This window comes from Crocodylus siamensis, chromosome 1 (assembly GCF_052110815.1).
Source record: "Crocodylus siamensis isolate JL-2025a chromosome 1, ASM5211081v1, whole genome shotgun sequence".
Lineage (NCBI taxonomy): Eukaryota > Metazoa > Chordata > Crocodylia > Crocodylidae > Crocodylus > Crocodylus siamensis.
In genome coordinates, this window is record NC_143395.1 from 112,146,987 (window position 1) to 112,165,150 (window position 18,164).

At 47.0% G+C, this 18,164-nt stretch overlaps 1 protein-coding gene across 1 annotated transcript in view; it reads left to right on the forward strand.

Moving 5' to 3' along the window:
- Window positions 1-876: 876 nt before the first annotated feature.
- Window positions 877-18,164, forward strand: part of AIG1 (androgen induced 1) — a 211,158-nt gene continuing 193,870 nt past the window's right edge. The window contains exon 1 of the mRNA XM_090040699.1: window positions 877-1,250. Coding sequence (XP_089896825.1) covers window positions 1,110-1,250 — 141 coding nt within the window. The 5' untranslated portion in view covers window positions 877-1,109. The remainder of the gene's footprint in view (window positions 1,251-18,164) is intronic.

Here is an 18,164-nt window from a genome sequence, read left to right on the forward strand (position 1 = left end):
GTGCACTCTAACAGCCTGAAAGGAAGACAAATGAAGTCCTCACAAAGGCAAATTCCCCACTGATTTATGGGCAAGGCCTCTACATAATAGAGTATATTAATCGCCATGTACAGGTATATGTGTATGAACCCTAGCTCAGGGAAATCCCCACTTTTATGGGTGAGGGCTCTACGTAATAGAGTGGATGTGCATATAAGTATGTGTATGTATTATTGGGGTAGCTCAGGGAAATTGCCACTTAATTATGGGCCACAGCATTACATAACAGAGTGTATTAATTGTCATGTGCATGTACATATATATGTACACATGCATGTATATCTACAGATACACGTACATGTTCATGTGGGTAGCTCAGGGAAAATCCCCTCTTAATTCTGGCTGATGGCTGTATACAAGAGTATATATAAGTGTGTGTGTGTGTGTGTGTGTATTAGAGGGATAGCTCAGGGAAATCCCACTTAATTATGGGTCACAGCTTTACCTAATAGAGTATATGTATATGTATATGTATATGTGTATGTATAGGTGTGGTAGCCCAAGGAAATCCCCACTAAATATGGGTGAGGCTCTACATAATAGCGTGTGAGTGTATTGGAGGAGTAGCTCAGTGAAACCCCTACTTAGGGGCAAGGGCTCTACATTACCGAGTCTATGTACGTGCCCATCCGGGGCACTGCTGTTTCTCTCAGCTACCGTCCCGCTGCATGTCCCGTGCACATGCCGTGGAGCAGAGCGGCCCCGGGTCCCCTCCCCCGCCCCGTGCTGCCTTGACCTTCCTCCTCGCTCTGCACCGGGGTGCCTCCCTCTCTCCCCCCCCCCCCCGGGATCACCTGCTCCTGGAGCAGGGCAGGTTTTTGCAGATCGCCATGGCAACCCCCCCTTCCCTTCCCCGGGCCCCGGCGGGCAGGCAGCTGCCGGAGGATCCGCAGCTGTGCCGGGCGGGGCCGGGCGCTCCCCACAGGACGCCCCGCGCCGCTGCCTCCCAGTGCGCGCGCACCCGCGTCGGCCCGCGCCGGCCCCGCAGCCGCATCCCCGCGGCCCCGGGCGAGCTGGGGGAGGGAGGCGAGCGGGAGTAGGAGCTGGAGGCGGGTGACAACAGTGGCAACATGGCGCTTGTCCCCTGCCAGGTGCTGCGAGTGGCCATCCTGCTGTCCTACTGCTCCATCCTGTGCCACTACAAGGCCATTGACATGCCCGCGCACCAGACCTATGGAGGCAGCTGGAAATTTCTGACGTTCATAGATCTGGTAAGTCCCCCCCGGCCCCCCGCCCGCTTCCTGCCCCTCCTCTGGGCGTGCATCCCTCCCTCCGCTCCCTCCCCCTGGCTTGCAGCTGCGCCCGCGTCCGAGCCCTGGGCGCGCTCCGGGCAGGCACCTCGGACAGGGGACTTCGGCCTGGTGTCACTCCCGGGAGGGGACACCTCAGGGACATTTCTTTTTCTCTTTCTTTCTCTCTGGCTCTCACATTCTCTCTCTTTCTCTTTCTTTCTCTCTCTCCTTCCCTTTCCTTAACACCGTCTGCAGTTCATATTTAAGTAGGCCACACAAAGCACCTCGGTGACAGCAGGAAATCCTGTGCCCAGGCGAAAGGATCTGCCATAAGGGAAGGTGGGGTGGGGAAGGAATCCCCCCTCAGAGAAATCTTCCATAGGACATGCTACACAGCACACTAGTGAGATCAATATTCCCTGTTGGTTTAATTCTCTGGCCAGCTGCCCTGTTTCAGGAAGGGTGTAGGTGCCATGTCATCTTTCTTACCCTTCTTTTTGTTTGTTTGTTTTCATGGGTGAAGGGACAAGCCAGAGCCTACTAGATCCAGCTAGCATCTGATCCCTCCCTCCACCCCACCACCCACACTCACAAAACTGAAAACTTGATCTGCTGCTCCTGGCCCAGCCGAAGAATCATTATCCTGAACGCCTGCCCTGTGTTGGAGTGTCACAGCAGTGTATTTGACAGATCATGCCAGATCCAGCCAGTTTTTGGTTGCAGGCTTATGAAGTCACCTGTTAGTAGACAAGAAATGTTTCTGTTCATTTTTTACTTTAAAAATGTAGATCGTGAACTATTAAGTACAAGACCACAGAAAAAAACCTGAATCCAGCATACGAACTGGATATCTACAGGCAGATTTGGTCTTCATAATCAGATTGCCTGAATACCAAATGATGATTTTCCTAATCCATCAGGGGAGGGAAGGGAGACAAAAACAAATAAACAACTCCAAAAAACCACAAGCCAGGTCTCAATACATCCTGTTATAGGTTTATGGTGAAAACTCTGTCTGCCAGTGACATGCAACCAGCATTTCCCCCTGAACGGCAAATTCTAAGTAGAAAGAAATGTTGACAGGCCCCAATCACAATAGAAATCTATACTCTGATGGCTCTTGATTCAAAAACATGGAAAAATCATGCATCAGCATCTGTTTCTGCTGAACAAGTATAACTGGTCCAACTGCATAAAATGCTAATACACATATTGCCTTCAAAGTTTCTGGGTCCTAAGATCTGTTTAGTTTTCAGGTGCCATATGCAGGCTTTTGTGACAGCATAACACTAACCATCATCTGTCCATATTTTTCTTTTTTTTTTTCCTTTTCCCCCACGGAAACACATATTTCACACTGCTTATGGCAAGCTAGTAAAGTAATATGTGACTTTTGAAGATGTCTAGTAAAGCAGTTGGTTGCAACCAAGTACTGCTCCTTTAACTCACAGCTGTCACCTGCCTTTTAAGGTCTATCCCATAGTTGAGAAAATGTTAATGTTTCTTTCTAGGGTAGTCTTGATTCTTGATCAAACTATTAGTAAAGGACCTTTACTTGAATGTCTTTCTCAGTTTCATCAGATAAACATCTTTGCTTGTTGATGTTTAGTAATGGCCCTCTTAATGTCTCCTATAAAAAAAAAAAAAACACCTTTCTTTATTTTGATTGGGGAACCTCTTGTGAATTCGTAATGACCCTCTTGTGTCTCCTTGAAAAACACCTCTTGACCTTGTGAGGAAAGTTTGGATGCCATTAGGCACATTTCCCATATTTTATATGTTGGCTTTAAGTCTTTCAGAGCTCTTTTGTAAGCTTCAGTTTCCTCAACCATTTGTAATGTTCCTGCATCAGTCAGATTCAAAAGATGTCTAGACAAAATATCAGAAACACCAGAGTTTTGGCAAGCACATGTTCTCACTGTGGATAGTATCTCAGCAAGGAGAGATTTAGTCTTTGATATTTCCCTGGCAATCATAGATGATGTGTAAGTATTGACAGTGTGTGGGGCACAACTCTATGCTGCCACCACCCCCACTGCTGCCAGGTGTTTGCTTTGGCTGGGCTGCAGCCCTGTGCCCTGCTGTTAGCGCAGAAACCTGGGAGGGCATGTGTCCCCTGTGCCCACCACACACATCGCCTATCCTAGCAACACGGCATGAATTCTTGCTGTTCAGTATGGGTACTAGCAGTTTGTGGGCACAAAGACGTGAATTTAGAACTCTAATCTGAACAAGTCATTTGGAAACTTTCACATGCCCAAACTTGAGTGGGACAATCCTCAATCTCAGCAAGATTTTCAGCATCGGGTAGTGTAGTGAAGACTTTGTATCTGAATTTAATTTGGTTTTTCATAAAATGACAGTCTAGAAGCTAAGAGACATTTATAGCAAACACTAAAGACAGCTAATTTGGACAGCCTCCTTGCAGTAGATTTATAATCCTCTCCTTGTTTATTCAGTTAATTGAATAGTCAGGTCCTATTAAACTACTAATTGTAGTGTTACTTGGTGAGAGGGTAGAAACCAAGGTTAATGGTGGCTCACCCTAACATCATCATTGATATATTCCTTATTTATGAATTATGCCTACTGATAGAGAATTTGGATATCCATTCCTAAATTATTTTTCTTTAGATGCTAATGTTCATGTATGGTCTTTCTTGCTCTTAAATTAAGGGGAAGAAATAACTCCTAGTAATGCTGACTGATGAGTTTGCAGCTGTAGAATGCAGCATCCTTTGTAGTTCTAACAGCAATGAAAGATTTACCTAGTTCATGACACAGTATTGGGAATGTATATTATCACTCAGCATACAGTAATGTTTACCTGCAGCTACAAACAACTCCCTACTTTAATTTCTGTTCTTGAAATCCTGAAAGGCCTTCAAAGGAGTAATAATAATGATGTTCTTGTGTTATCACCCATAGTCTCTTAGCACAATACAAAGGAGATAGTAATGTTTTACTCAGTTTACAAATTTGGTAAACTGAGGCACAGAGAGGTGAAATGCAGTAGCATGAGGAAAGGGTTGGGGGAGACACAAGGCTGGCTTGGTCATCACTGTGCTACTGGCAGCACAGTTACTGATGCTGCCCCATGCACAGCTGCCACCCAGGGTGCTCAAACACCCAGTTACATCTCTGGTGAAATGACTTGTGTAAGGTCAACCAGCAGGCCATTTGTAAAACCAGAAGTAGAGTACAGGTTTCAGGAGCACCAGTCCAGTGCTCTTTCATCTAAGCTGCATGCTGCCATATATTCTTGGTAAAAACTTCTTCATAGCAACAACATTGTTGCCTTACTTTTAATCCCATAGGTCTAACCAAGCCTCAGAAATTTACTTTATACAAAATGGTAAAGAACAAAGTGTATGTTGGATTCTTCATAGTGTAAACTCTCTTGCTTTACTTAGCTGCCTTCATAAAATCCCCATTCACCATGTAAAATGTTCAGAGTTTGTTAGCAGAGAACCAACAGTTCACACTTTCAAAGTTAAATACCACTTTAACCTTCTGTTGAGTTAGGACTGGTGTTGGAGCATTTAGCACAAGGCCAGGGGGAGGGGGGCAATTATTTGGCCTCAGAAACCACATAGGAAGTTTTGATGAGTTGCGGTAGGCTGGGTCAGCACCCCACTCCTGATTCCCCCTCCTCCTGCCACTGCAGGGCAACTCACCAAAGCTCCCTATGTGGGATGGGGCCATGGGTGGGCAGGAAGCAGTGTTTGAGAACAGGATGGGTAACCGAGGCTGGGATCACGGGGCAGAGTTGCGGGGCACCGACAGCATGGGGCTGGGCCCTAAAGCCACTTCTTGCACACCCCTGCTCTGTGGGAGAGGACGCATGTGGGGGGAGGGAAGGCTTGGGTGCTAGGTCCTGGGAGCCAGCTGGGGGCAAGGGGAGGGAGGAGGGAGTGCATGCAGCATGTCTTACCCTGGTGTTGTGGTCCATGGCTGCCCCTGCAGTACTCAACATGGGGCTAAGCCCTGCCCAGTGTAGCCCACACCTTGCTCCAGCCCACTCCTGGCAGCCCAGCCCTAGCCAGCACACACAGCTTACTAGCAGAGTTGCTCACAGTGCAGCTGCAGCTGCCTGGGTGCTACTTGGCTCCCTTTGCCTTCAGCTTTAGGTGGCTTCTCCTCTTGTTGCGCTGCTCCAGGTTGGGAGGAAGCTTCAGCCAGGTGGCTTCCGCCCCAGTGCATGAGGCTCTGGCTCCCAGCCATCCAGCTGGGTGGAGGGGTGGATGGCAGCTGGGAGCTAGAGCCAGAGTCCTATATGGAGGGGCAGGAGCTGTCTGGCTGAAGCTTCTCTGCCTGAAGCGGGAACAGAAGGAGGAGCCACCACTGGAAGTGAGGAGAGCTAAGCAGTACCTGGGCAACTGCCGCTGCACCAGGAGCTGCCTCATTGGAAGTTGTGCATGCTGGCCTGGACCAGAGCCAGCAGCCTTCAGCTGGAGCATGGAATGGGCTGTCCCAGGTAGGGCTCATCCCCATGCAGAGTGCTTTGGGGGCAGCCATAGACCAGATCCAATCAATCGGTAGGCCATTTTACCCACCCCTGATTTAGCAGATGAGAGGTTAGCCAGTTGTGTGATGGTGGTGTCATTTTGATCATCTGTCATAAGTAAGTGTTTGAAATTTAGGAATGCTGCTTGGTGATAGTGAAAATATAATAATGAAACCATGACATTGTGGGTTTCAGTGTGGGCCAGGTAAGCTTATTCAGGAACTTGGGTCCTTATGCAGTGGCTGAAGCCCATAGTATTGTGACTTTAAGGCTAGCGACAGACATTCAAAAAGCTTCAGCCTGAATTGATTCAATTTTGCAGGTTTGTCAAACCTGGCTACACTGAACCACACAGTGGTCTGTAACCACACAGACATCCCCTCTGGGCTGAGGAAATGCAGGTATATGCCTCCAGTGGCTCAGGCTAGAAGCCGGGGGAGTACTAGAGCAGATCTCCCTTCCATTCCACAATGCTGAGCTGAGAGGGGGCATGGCCAGGCCCCTCTGATTAGGGAGGGGTTCCCCTTCCCCCTTGCTGCTTGGGATGGGGCCAGCAGGGAGTTGCACAGCATTTACTTACACAGCAGGGAGTTACACAGTGTTTATCAGCCCATCAAGAAAACAAAAGCCTTTATCATTAATTCAAGCTCTTCTCTTAGCTCCAAAAAGCCCTAAGTGGACACTGTCCTGTCTGCCTTTGTCTTGTCTGCCTTACCTCGGCATTAGCTAGGACAGGGGAGTGGGTAATTCCTACTTGAGCAGGGAATAGTGGTGGTAGGAGGGGAGGGGTGGCGCAGGGGGAATCCAGGCAGACACTGCTGTCTCTGCTGGCTGTCTAGCCAGAGAGCAGGGCGGAGGGGCCAGTCCAGCTCACTGGAGCAGACAGCCCTGCCCAGGGCTGCAAAGCATCTGGAATGCTGGGGGAGTCTGGTTTAACTTAAACCAGAAAGGGGTCTGCGACAGACATTGCATAAAGTGGTTTGAGCCAAATCAGTTAAGTCTGATACTACATTCAACTAGGTTTATCTCAAAGTGGTTTCAGCCATTTCCAAAGTGTTTTTTGTACAATGAATGTCTGTTCTGTTCCAGGTTTAAAGCAGTTCCTGATCACTTAAACAGATTTATGTCTAGTGTCTGTCTCTAGCCTAGGGCTACCAGTACCTGAGCTAATTAAACAAAAACTAGTTGGGATCATTCACTATGTGTTGCACTACAGTCACACCTTTGATTGCAGCATAGCCATACCCAACTATACTTGTTGAAGGTTCTTTTCTGCTCCTTTCAATTGGGGAAATCTTCAGTATTGTAAGAATTAGATTTTATTCTGCCATTTCGTATGGCTACCAGTTAGGGAGATGGATTACTGGATTGTAGGGGAGGTGAGGCAGAAGTATATAGACACTAGATAACCAGGATGAGAGGGAGAGTGCAAAGGAAGAGTTTTCATACTTTGCATTTGTTTGTGTGAAAATTATGAGGGACGTAGTCAAGTATTAAATCAAACTTCTTTAATGAAATGTTCTAGTCTAAATCATTTCTAAGTTGTATCATCCAACTACTGATAGAAAATTTTATCCATCCACCTATAGAACAAAGTTGGAATAAAACAAGGCACAGTATTGCGCACATGCATACAGTAAGAATAGCCTCCCCCCAACCTCTTTTTTACTCAGTGAATCTCTGCTGTAGCACCGGTTGTGACTTTCTTTTTCAATTAGGTCTAGATAACTATGATTTGTTAATAGCATTGTCTTGACTATACTAGCAGTTCTTGACCTTTTTACACTCAAGGCATACTAGTTGAGAAACATTGTTGTACTCAGCTTACCTACTTTATCAAATAAACCTAATGCACCTCTTTCTGCTGCAGCCAGTTCATGGTCTGGCCTCGCATGTGCCTCCTGTAAACAGGTGTACCAGAGCCTAGGGTTCAGTGCAAAGAACACTGGTTCTGCCCGACTTTCCAGGCTGCCATGCCGCTGCCACCAACCAAAAGGAAGTGTTCTGCATGTCTCTGTTTCTGAGAGGTGTATGTAGGGTTGAACTGATGAGCAGCTGCAGCAGAAGGTGCTGTTCCTGCCTGCAGTGGGTTTCTCTGATAAAACTGCTCCTGCCATACTTGCTTCCTAGACAGGCATCTCATGTCCTTCCTGGGAATGTAGATGCATGGGACACTTGTGCTTAGCTGCACTGGCACTGAGGTTGACGCTAAAGAGTCTTGTGCCACCCCAGTTGAGAATCACTGGAATATATTCATACCTCGTGATTCATGGCACTGAAGCTAGGAAGGGACTGATTTTTTTCCTTGTGTACAACTTTGGAAGGATTAGCTAGATAATTTGTTATTCCTTTAAAAAGTGAGGTTGCCAATGAAGTTATATATAAGAAATGGATAATGTATAATGGGTTGTCAACTGGGGGTACACATACCCCTGGGGTACTTTGAAAAGTCCCAGGGGGCACACAGGGGCAGGCGGAGATGGAGCACCATCACCCCTCACTGTTGCCTCACAGGAGCAAGACCAGGGCAGGCTGAGAGCGGATCACACAGATGCCGTGCTGCTGCCGCTCACCATACCCCCGCTCTGCATCTGGTTGCTCATCACCCCCACAACCCCCCATATGCTCCGTGTCCAGCCACTTACCACCCACTTCCCCACAAGCTCCAAATCTGGCCGCTCACCACACCCATGTATAAGAAAACCCGTAATGTATAAGAAAGATGATTTGTAGTAACACCTCATAGATGAGTTGCTAATGAGCTAATTAGGCCAACCAACTGACTGTTCCAACATGTGGCAATTTTTTATGTCCCTTTAACCTTAGGAAAACTTGAAAAACTATCTCTCTGCTCTGGCAGACATAAATCTACATCTGATTCATCAAGTGTATTGAACAGTCCAAATCTCAGTTGAAACAAGGCTGCTTTTGACGTGACTTGAAACTGACTCAATGCTAAAAGAGCTTTGGATTTCTTCCACTTTACTTCCATGATTTGAATCTGTCTTCCTGTGGTCATCCTTGGCAGATATAATGCATACCTGTAAATTTGCTTGCAGAAAACTATATTACATTTTGTCCAATTTCATTAATTACCAGAGTTGAGTTTTTAAAAGATTTTGAGGGAGAAAAAACCCGAGGCATTGTTTTGAGAACCAAACTGCAACTTGCTTTAGGTTGTATTCTGTTCCTAAGTCTGACATGGACTTGGTGTATAAACTAAATTTATGGGTGAAATTTCCAGTGCAGAAGACACAGGCAAAATCCTGTTTCTCCTGAGCAGAGTTCAGGGGGGCTAATGTATATATCAGTTTATCCAAATTGTCTGCACCATGGTGATTTCCAGATTTTGTGATCCTTGCTCATCTGAAGGTGGTGTACATGCCTCTGTCAACAGTTTTAGGTTTTCTTCATTAAAAGCTTACACAAGTGTAGCATTATTATTGATTATTCTTACGGGTGATTCACCAACAGAGAGAGAGAGACACGCCTGGGCCAGGGGTTAGCGAGGAGTTAGTTAGGGTACTTCTGGAGAGGCTGGACGTGTTCAAGTCCGCTGGTCCGGACGATCTTCACCCTAGGGTTCTACAGGAACTGGCCGAGGTCATTGCGGGACCCCTGGCGCGGCTCTATGAGCACTCGTGGTGCTCTGGCGAGGTGCCGGAGGACTGGAAGAGGGCCAATGTGGTCCCTATCTTCAAAAAGGGAAAAAAAGAGGACCCGGGAAATTACAGGCCAGTTAGTCTTACCTCAATCCCGGGTAAGCTCTTTGAAAAAATTATCCTGGCACACATCCAGGAGGGCCTTGCGGGGGAATGCATGCTCAGGGGCAACCAACATGGGTTCATCAGTGGCAGGTCTTGTCAGACCAACCTGGTGGCCTTTTACGATCAGGTCACCAAATCATTAGACGCAGGGGTTGCTGTGGATGTAGTCTTTTTGGACTTCCGGAAGGCTTTTGACACTGTCTCTCACCCTGTCCTCATCAAAAAGCTGGGAGACTGTGGTGTCGATGCCCACACGGTCAAATGGGTCGCCAACTGGTTGGAGGGCCGCACCCAGAGGGTGGTAGTGGATGGGTTCTTCTCGACCTGGAAGGATGTGGGCAGTGGGGTCCCCCAGGGCTCGGTCCTCGGGCCCGCACTGTTCAACATCTTCATCAGTGACTTGGATGAGGGGGTAGAAAGCACCCTGTTCAAGTTTGCTGATGACACTAAGATGTGGGGGGATGTGGGTGCACTAGAAGGGTGCAATAGGCTACAAGCTGACCTTGACAGGTTGCAACGGTGGGCGGATGAGAATAGGATGGGGTTTAACACTGATAAGTGCAAGGTGTTGCACATGGGGAGGAAGAACCGGCACCACACTTACAGGTTGGGGAACTCCCCTCTTGCCAGCACGGAGACGGAAAAGGATCTTGGAGTTGTCATTGACTCCACGATGAACATGGGCCGGCAGTGTGGGGAGGCAGTCAAGAAGGCCAACCGTACCCTGTCATGCATCCACAGATGCATCTCGAGCAGGTCCAGGGAGGTGATCCTCCCCCTCTATGCGGCACTGGTCAGGCCGCAGCTGGAGTACTGCGTCCAGTTCTGGGCGCCACACTTCAAGAGGGACGTGGACGATATGGAAAGAGTTCAGAGGAGGGCCACTCGTATGATCAGGGGTCAGCAGGGCAGGCCTTATGAGGAGAGGCTACGGGACCTGAACCTGTTTAGCCTCCACAAGAGAAGGTTAAGGGGGGACCTTGTGGCCTGCTACAAACTGGTCAGGGGGGATCAGCAGGTATTGGGGGAGTCCCTGTTCCCCCGTGCGCTGCCAGGAGTGACCAGGAATAACGGTCACAAACTGGCGGAGGGTAAGTTTAGATTAGATATTAGGAGGCGCTACTTCACAGTCAGGGCGGCTAGGGCCTGGAACCAGCTTCCAGGGGAAGTGGTGCAGGCTCCTAGCCTGGGGATTTTTAAAAGGAAGTTAGATGAGCACCTTGCCGGGGTCATTTGACCCCGGTGCTCTTTCCTGCTAAGGCAGGGGGTCGGACTAGATGATCTACCTAGGTCCCTTCCGACTCTAGCTACTATGAAACTATGAAACTATGAAACATGTTTAGACTTCATACTGTTCTTTCTGCGACTGCTGAAAATATAATCAGAAAAATGCATCAACTTACAGAATAGGAAGCGAGGAGATTGCATTTAAATGATAACAAGGTGTGGTTTCTTAATGGTGCTTAATGCATTTGAAAAAAGAATGATATATATGTATGGGAGCATTTTAATAAACATTAGTTTTAGAGCTCTCTCTCTCAGGTTGTAAATATGTCATAAAACAGTTATGTATAGCCCTCTAGACACTATAATAGAATGTAATATATAATAAAGGTGCACCGATACATCGGTCCAATATCGGATTGGCACCGGTATAAAGAAAATTGACATATTTTGTTATCTGGCATCCCTATTCCCAGGGGATGCCGGATAACAGAGCTTTTACTGTAATGACAAATCCACGTATATGGTCTACCAGGCTAAGTACAGATGTTCAAAAAGCCCAAGCCTGAATCAATTCAATCTTTGCAGGTTAGTTTAACCTGTATAGATTGAACCGAGAAGCAAGTGAATAGACACTCACTTTTGATTCCAGAAATCATAGAATCATAGAAGTAGAGTCGGAAGGGACCTTGTAGATCTTCAAGTCCGACCCCTTGCCTGGGCAGGAGAAAAACTGGACTCAAATGAGGCATCAAGCCTCTTCTTAAAGATCCCCAGGGTAGGAGCCAGCACCACTTCCCTTGGAAGTTGGTTCCAGTTCCTAGCCGCCCTGACCGTGAAGTAGTTCTTGCGGATGTCTAATCTAAACCTACTCTCCAATAGTTTGTGTCCATTATTCCTAGTTATGCCAGGGGGCACTAGGGGAAACAGTGTCTCCCCCAAACCCTTCTGGTCCCCCCAGTGAGTTCATTGACAGTCACCAGGTCCCCCCTCAGCCTTCTCTTGTGAAGGCTGAACAGGTTTAGGTCCCGCAGTCTTTCATTGTAGGGTCTGCCCTGTTGTCTCCAGATCATGCAGGTGGCCCTCCTCTGGACCCTTTCAATGTTGTCCACATCCCTCCTGAAATGGGGCGCACAGAACTGGATCCAGTACTCCAGCTGTGGCCTGACCAGTGTCACATAGAGGGGGAAGATCACCTCCTTGGCTCTACTTGAGATGCACCTGTGGATGCACAACAAAGTCCAGTTAGCCCTGCCAACCGCGACCTCGCATTGTTGGCCCATGTTCATCTTGGAGTCAATAATGACTCCAAGATCCCTTTCTGCCTCCGTGCTCTCAAAAAGGGAGTTTCCCATCTTATAAGTGTGCTGCTGGTTTCTGCTGCCTAAGTGCAGCACCCTGCACTTGTCAGTATTGAAACGCATCCTGTTTATGTTAGCCCACTCCTGTAACCTATCCAGATCTTGCTGCAATCTTTCCCTACCTACCAGCGTGCTCACCTCACCCCAAATTTTGGTATCATCAGCGAATTTAAACAGGTTGCTTTTCACCCCATCGTCCAGATCGCTGATGAAGAAATTGAACAGCGCAGGCCCAAGGACCGAGCCCTGGGGGACTCCGCTGCCCACTTCCCCCCAGGTTGAATATGACCCGTCCACCACCACCCTCTGAGTACGACCCTTGAACCAATCTGGAATCCATCTGACTGTGTAGGCAGTAATGCCACAGTCGCCTAGTTTTTTAATGAGGATGGGGTGGGAGACGGTGTCAAAGGCCTTGCTGAAGTCTAGAAAGACTTATGTCCATGGCAACACCTGCATCCGTTGCCTTTGTGACCTGATCATAAAAGGCAATCAGGTTGGTCTGACATGACCTGCCCCTAATGAAACCATGCTGGTTGCCCTTGAGCATCATCCCTGAAGCCGTCCCATCACAGATGTGCTCCTTGAGGATCTTCTCAAAGAGTTTCCCTAGGATTGAGGTAAGACTGACAGGCCTATAGTTGCCTGGGTCCTCTCTCTTCCCTTTTTTTTTTAAGTCCACCTTAGCTATCTTCCAGTCATCTGGCACCTGGCCTGAGCACCACGAGCGCTCGTAAAGCCGTGTCAAGGGCCCTGCAATAACCCCAGCTAGCTCCCTCAACACCCTGAGGTGGAGAGCATCTGGACCCGCTGACTTGAACATGTCCAGCCCCTCCAGAAGCTGTCTAACCCGGTCCTCCCCCACCTGAGGTCTGGAGGCGTTCCCCTTGAGTCTGTCTGGCATCACAGCGGGGAAGTCCCAGTCCCTGCACAAGAAAACGTAGGTGAAGAATTGGTTAAAGATTTCCGCTTTCTCCTCTGGCGCAACCACCAGATTGCCCAGCGTACTTTGCAGGGGCCCCACATTACCTGGTGCCTTCTTCGCCCTCCCTATATATTTGAAAAAGGACTTTTTATGCAGGCAAATGCCTGCTGTGGCTCAGGCTAGAAGCCGGGGGTGCTAAAGCAAGCCCTCCCTTCCCTTTGTCAGTGGCCAGAAAGCTGGAGGGAAGCTGAGCAGGGATGAGTGGAGGGGCAGGGTGTAGCTAGGCCCCGGTTGGCCATTTGGAGGGGAGGGTTAAACCCCGACTCTGGGCTGCACAGTTCCCAGTTAGGGGTGAGCCTGGAAGGGGAAGGAGGAAAAAGCCCTTGCCAGGCATTTCAGTTTCCTACTGCCGCTGCTAGAGCAGCAAGGAGCATAGCCAGATGCTGGCTGAGCTGAAGCGGGGAAAGGAGGGAGAGATTAAAGAGGGGTTAAACCTCCCTTGTTTCCCCCCTTCACCTCAGGATGCCAACCAGGGCCAGCATCTGGCCACATCCCCCAATGCTCAAATAGTAAGCAGGGGAAATGCTAGACAGGGGCTACTCCACCCCTGCCAGGCTGACCGGACTGGGTCCCCAGCCAGGTTTCCCACCCAACCCCCTTGTCACCCAGCCCTCACTGCTCTGGCTACAGAGCAGAGGAGCGGGGCCAACCCTGCTCTGCACAGACAGCACAGCTGAGCCCAGCCCAGGGCTGCAAAACATGCTGGGATGCTGGGGGACTGTGATTTGATTTAAACCAGGAACAAGTCTGGGACAAATAGAGTCCCACCCAGCCCAGAGGGCATGCTGGAATGTTGTGGGTGTCTAGTTTAATTTAAACCAGCAAGGGGTCTGGGACAGACATTGCATAAACCACTTTGAGCCAAATCAGTTAAGTCTGATACTGTATTCAACCAGGTTTATCTTAAACCAGTTTCAGCCATTTTGAAACTGGTTTATGTGCACTGAACTTATGTTCTGTTCCAGGCTTAAACCAGTTTCTGTTCACTTAGGGTAAGGACAGACATTACACATAAACCAGTTTAAGTGATCAGAAACTGATTTAAACCTAAAAGAGAACATAAATTCAGTGCACATAAACCAGTTTCAAAATGGCCGAAACCAGTTGAGATAAACCTGGTTCCACCACTGCCAGTGGAAGTGCCAGCAGCAAAACCGGAAGTGCCAGTGGCAACCCAGAAGCGCCACTGGTGCTTCTCTCCGGGGGTGCATGGCCAATCTCAGGGGGTGCACATGCACCCGCATGCACCCCCTAGATGTCTCCAATGGCTGGCTGCCTCTATTGTAGGGGCTCCACTCTGTGGGCCTGCAGCCCTGCACTGGACTCCATGTGAAAGCAGGGGGCAGGGCTCCCTCCACTCCCAACAGAGTGCAGGGATCTGTGCAAGAGGGAACAGGGGAAGCAGCAGGCTCTAGTGTGGGGCTTCCCCTGCTGCAAGTGCTGGAACTGGAGGCATGGGAGGTAGATCCCCAGCTATGGGCAGTCTCTGCTCTGCTGTCTAAAATCATGCCTGCCCATTCACATGGCAGATTTAATGGGAATATGCGTGGTTAAAACTCAGGGTGGCCCATTGAATTAAATTCTTAATTAGTAGAGAAAATTGCCAGGCTTGTGTCTGCACTAAAAAAAATCCTGCTGTTGCTTGTTTTTTTTAATAAAGAACCAACTTAATCAGGGTTTGCTGCAACTATAGCATTCTGTGTGGCAAAAAAGGATGAGAGTCTATGCATGCAATCATTTATTTTTCCTTAAACTGGAAGAGGAAATGGAACTTTTATCACCATATGCCAAGCATGCAAAACTATCAACAGATACAAAGTACACACTTTTAGTTAAATAGTAAGTACAAATTTAATCCTTACTGACCTTTGATTGTATATTTAAAAATATGTTAATATGCTGACATATAATAGCAAATTTATAATAATATAAAATTATATGACATAAAAATCCTCAGGAAACCAAATTAAGAAAACATTGAAATCCCACCAAAGAATACTTGCTGATTATTCTTGAAACAGAAAGTAAAACCACAAAGAAAGGACAACGTTCAGTAAATATAAATGATCTCCAACACATTTAATATTGTATAATGTAACAAGATAAACTGTGCGCTGCTTATGCAAAGACTTTCAAATCCACAGGATTGTACACCAACTGTGTATTTATCTGAAGAAAACACTAAAACAAAAATATCCCAAATTCCTTCCATTGTATGTGGTCCCTTTTGTGCTGCAACTTTTCATATTTAAGCACTACAAATGTCAGTGTCTGAATGCTGGAATGAATATAATAATAATTGTAAAGAGTGTTTCCAAAAGTCCTATATTAATTTAGGTCCTAATTTGCAAAGTGCTCATGAAACTGCTTTTAAGAATGCAGTTTTAATTCTTAATGCAATTTCAGCCACAGAATGCTGTATAGACTTGAATCGCTGATAGCTTTATATACTTTTAGTAGAATTAAAGATCCTTTTATCTGAATTACTGTTCTAATAAACTTCTGAGTCTAAGACCTGCTATTCCCACTTAACTTGAAGCCCGAATATTTCTGTAGATTTTTGTCACTAAGACGGAAGGAACATGAACAACTTGTCTGCATCCAGATGAGTGTGGTCATGTGGTATGTGGTGCCACAGACGCATTTAGCATTCAGGTGTTCCCCATGCTGCTACCTTGCAGCATGAGTTTGTTTGTTTTTTTCACCCTCGGAGATCCCGGAGTAAAAAAAAACCGCTCACGGGGAAAAAAGCAGGGCAGTGCACATGGCAGCACTGCACCCCCACAAAACCAGAGCCTGGCCCACTCTGGCTGCTGGCCAGGCACCCAGCTGCAGAAACTGCAACAGAGGTTGCAGCTTGCCTGGCTCCCAAGATACTAGGTAATAAATGCTGCTGGGACCAGCACAGTTGCTGGCCCCAGCCTCCCTATCCAACTTTGAATAACCTGTGGCATGCCAGAGGGTGAGCAGCATGGGTGTTCCTTGGGGACAAGTAGTGGTGGCACAAGGTGTGCTACTACTTCTTGTCCCCAGGAAACCAAACATCCACGCCTGTGTGCATGCAGCTCTTGGCTTATTTTGTGGATCTAAGTAGTGTTTAATCTTATGGTCCTCTGGGGGGTGAATTTTATCACTAGTTAATGCTGTCCTAGGTTCTGCCCTGCTCAGCTGCATTTCTTCTAATAGAAATATCCCACAACCTCTGAGGTGTAATTCAGCATTTGTTGCACATTCAACATACCCCGCTAACTTCACTGATGTTTCATCCACCCTAGGATTTTCTAAACACACACTTCCCAAAGAGTGCAGTTTTATTGCATATATAGTGGCATCTACATTGCAGGCAAGGTTTGGACATTTTGGTGATTGGGTTGTTTCTCGGTGATAATTGACTTAAAGTGCCTAAGACTTATCTAAAGTATAGTTTTAATATAGTGTCAGCACTACCAGAGTTTCACCTGTTTGGAGTTACTGATCGAAAATGACAGTATGGTAATTTGCATCTTCAAGAAATTCCAGAGTATACTGGGAAGTGCTAAACAAAACAGGATGCAGGTAGGTGCTGCCTACATGGATAAAAAGGTGTACTTTTTCCAACTGAATTAACTTAAGTTGACTGAAAACCACATGACTGCTTCAAATGACTGAACATTTCTGTTGATCATTTTAAGCGGTCATGTGGTAGCCCCAGAGGGAGTTTGTCACAGGATTTTGGATGGTTTGTTCTCTTAAATGGCTTTGAAGGTCTCTGTCTGTATACATGGCTGAGATCTTTCTTTTTCTAGCCTAGCTGTATATGTGCCTGCTGGTGAATCTGAGTTGTGCGTGTTTTGTTTTGTTTTGGGGTTTTTTTTGGGGGGGGGGGTTGTTTTGTTTTGGGTTTGGTTTTTTGTGGGTTTTTTGCTTTTGCTTTTTTGCCATTGCTTTACTTGTAGTTTATCAGGTGCCTAGAAGCCTTCTGGCACTGGCAACATGTAAGTAACAAATTGTTATTTATTATTACTGCTGTTATTATTAGACTCCAGTGGGAGTGGGAGTTCCACATGGAGAGCACAGGTGGCACATGTTCCTAAAATGTTCTTGATCAGCTATAAGTTAAAAACAGGAACTGCATACTTTTCAGTGCTGCTGTACTTTTTTAATGGAGAAATGAATGTAAAAAAAATGTATATATGAATATTCGCTGAGAGATGCTTAAGAAGAGCTTGACAGCTTGAGGAACGTGTTATAGACCACACATTGGATAAAGTATTCCTCTGGTCAGCCCAGCATCTGTGTGGAGATCTGAAACACTGGAGGAAGACCCTCTCCAACAAGGGAGATATAAGACTGAAATTATGCAGACGTAAAGGGACAGAAATTACACATAAACCTGTATAAGTCTCAGAAACTGGTTCAAATCTGTAACACAGCAGAAGTTCAGTGCATATAAACCACTTTCAAAATGGCCAGAACTGATTAAAAAAAACCAACCTGGATGGATGTAGTATAAGATTTAACTGATTTAGGTTAAATCAGTTTATTGAACTGTCTCAGATACCCTCCAGATTCAAGTTAACTCACAGTCCCCCAGAATCCCAGGATGCTTTACACTTCCCCTGCAAATCCCCCCTCTCAGAGTGGGCACGCTAACCTTGGCCCAAGCTATCTGCTCCAGCATGGGGGTGCGGTGCTTTAGCACTGCGGGGCTTCTTACCTGGGCCACTGCAGGCAGGTGGATACATTTGTGGAATCAAAAATGAATACCTATTCACTTGCTTATCAGTTAAAGCTACTCAGCTTAGACTAACCTGCAAAGATTTAATTGATACAGCCTCAGGCTTTTTGACCATCTGTACTTAGCCAAATTGAATTGGAGTCATAACCAAAAGGCACAGGTCTGTAGAGAAAGCAGGAGTCAGATAAATTGGGCGATGTTGAATTTGGGGATACAAATTATTGATTAGTTGGCATCTAATTGGATGTTTATAGAGGGGCATGATGTCCTTCTGAATGGGAGTCTGTGAGTATGTTTAGAATGTGGATCAGGCAGTGCTGAGAGAGACTGGA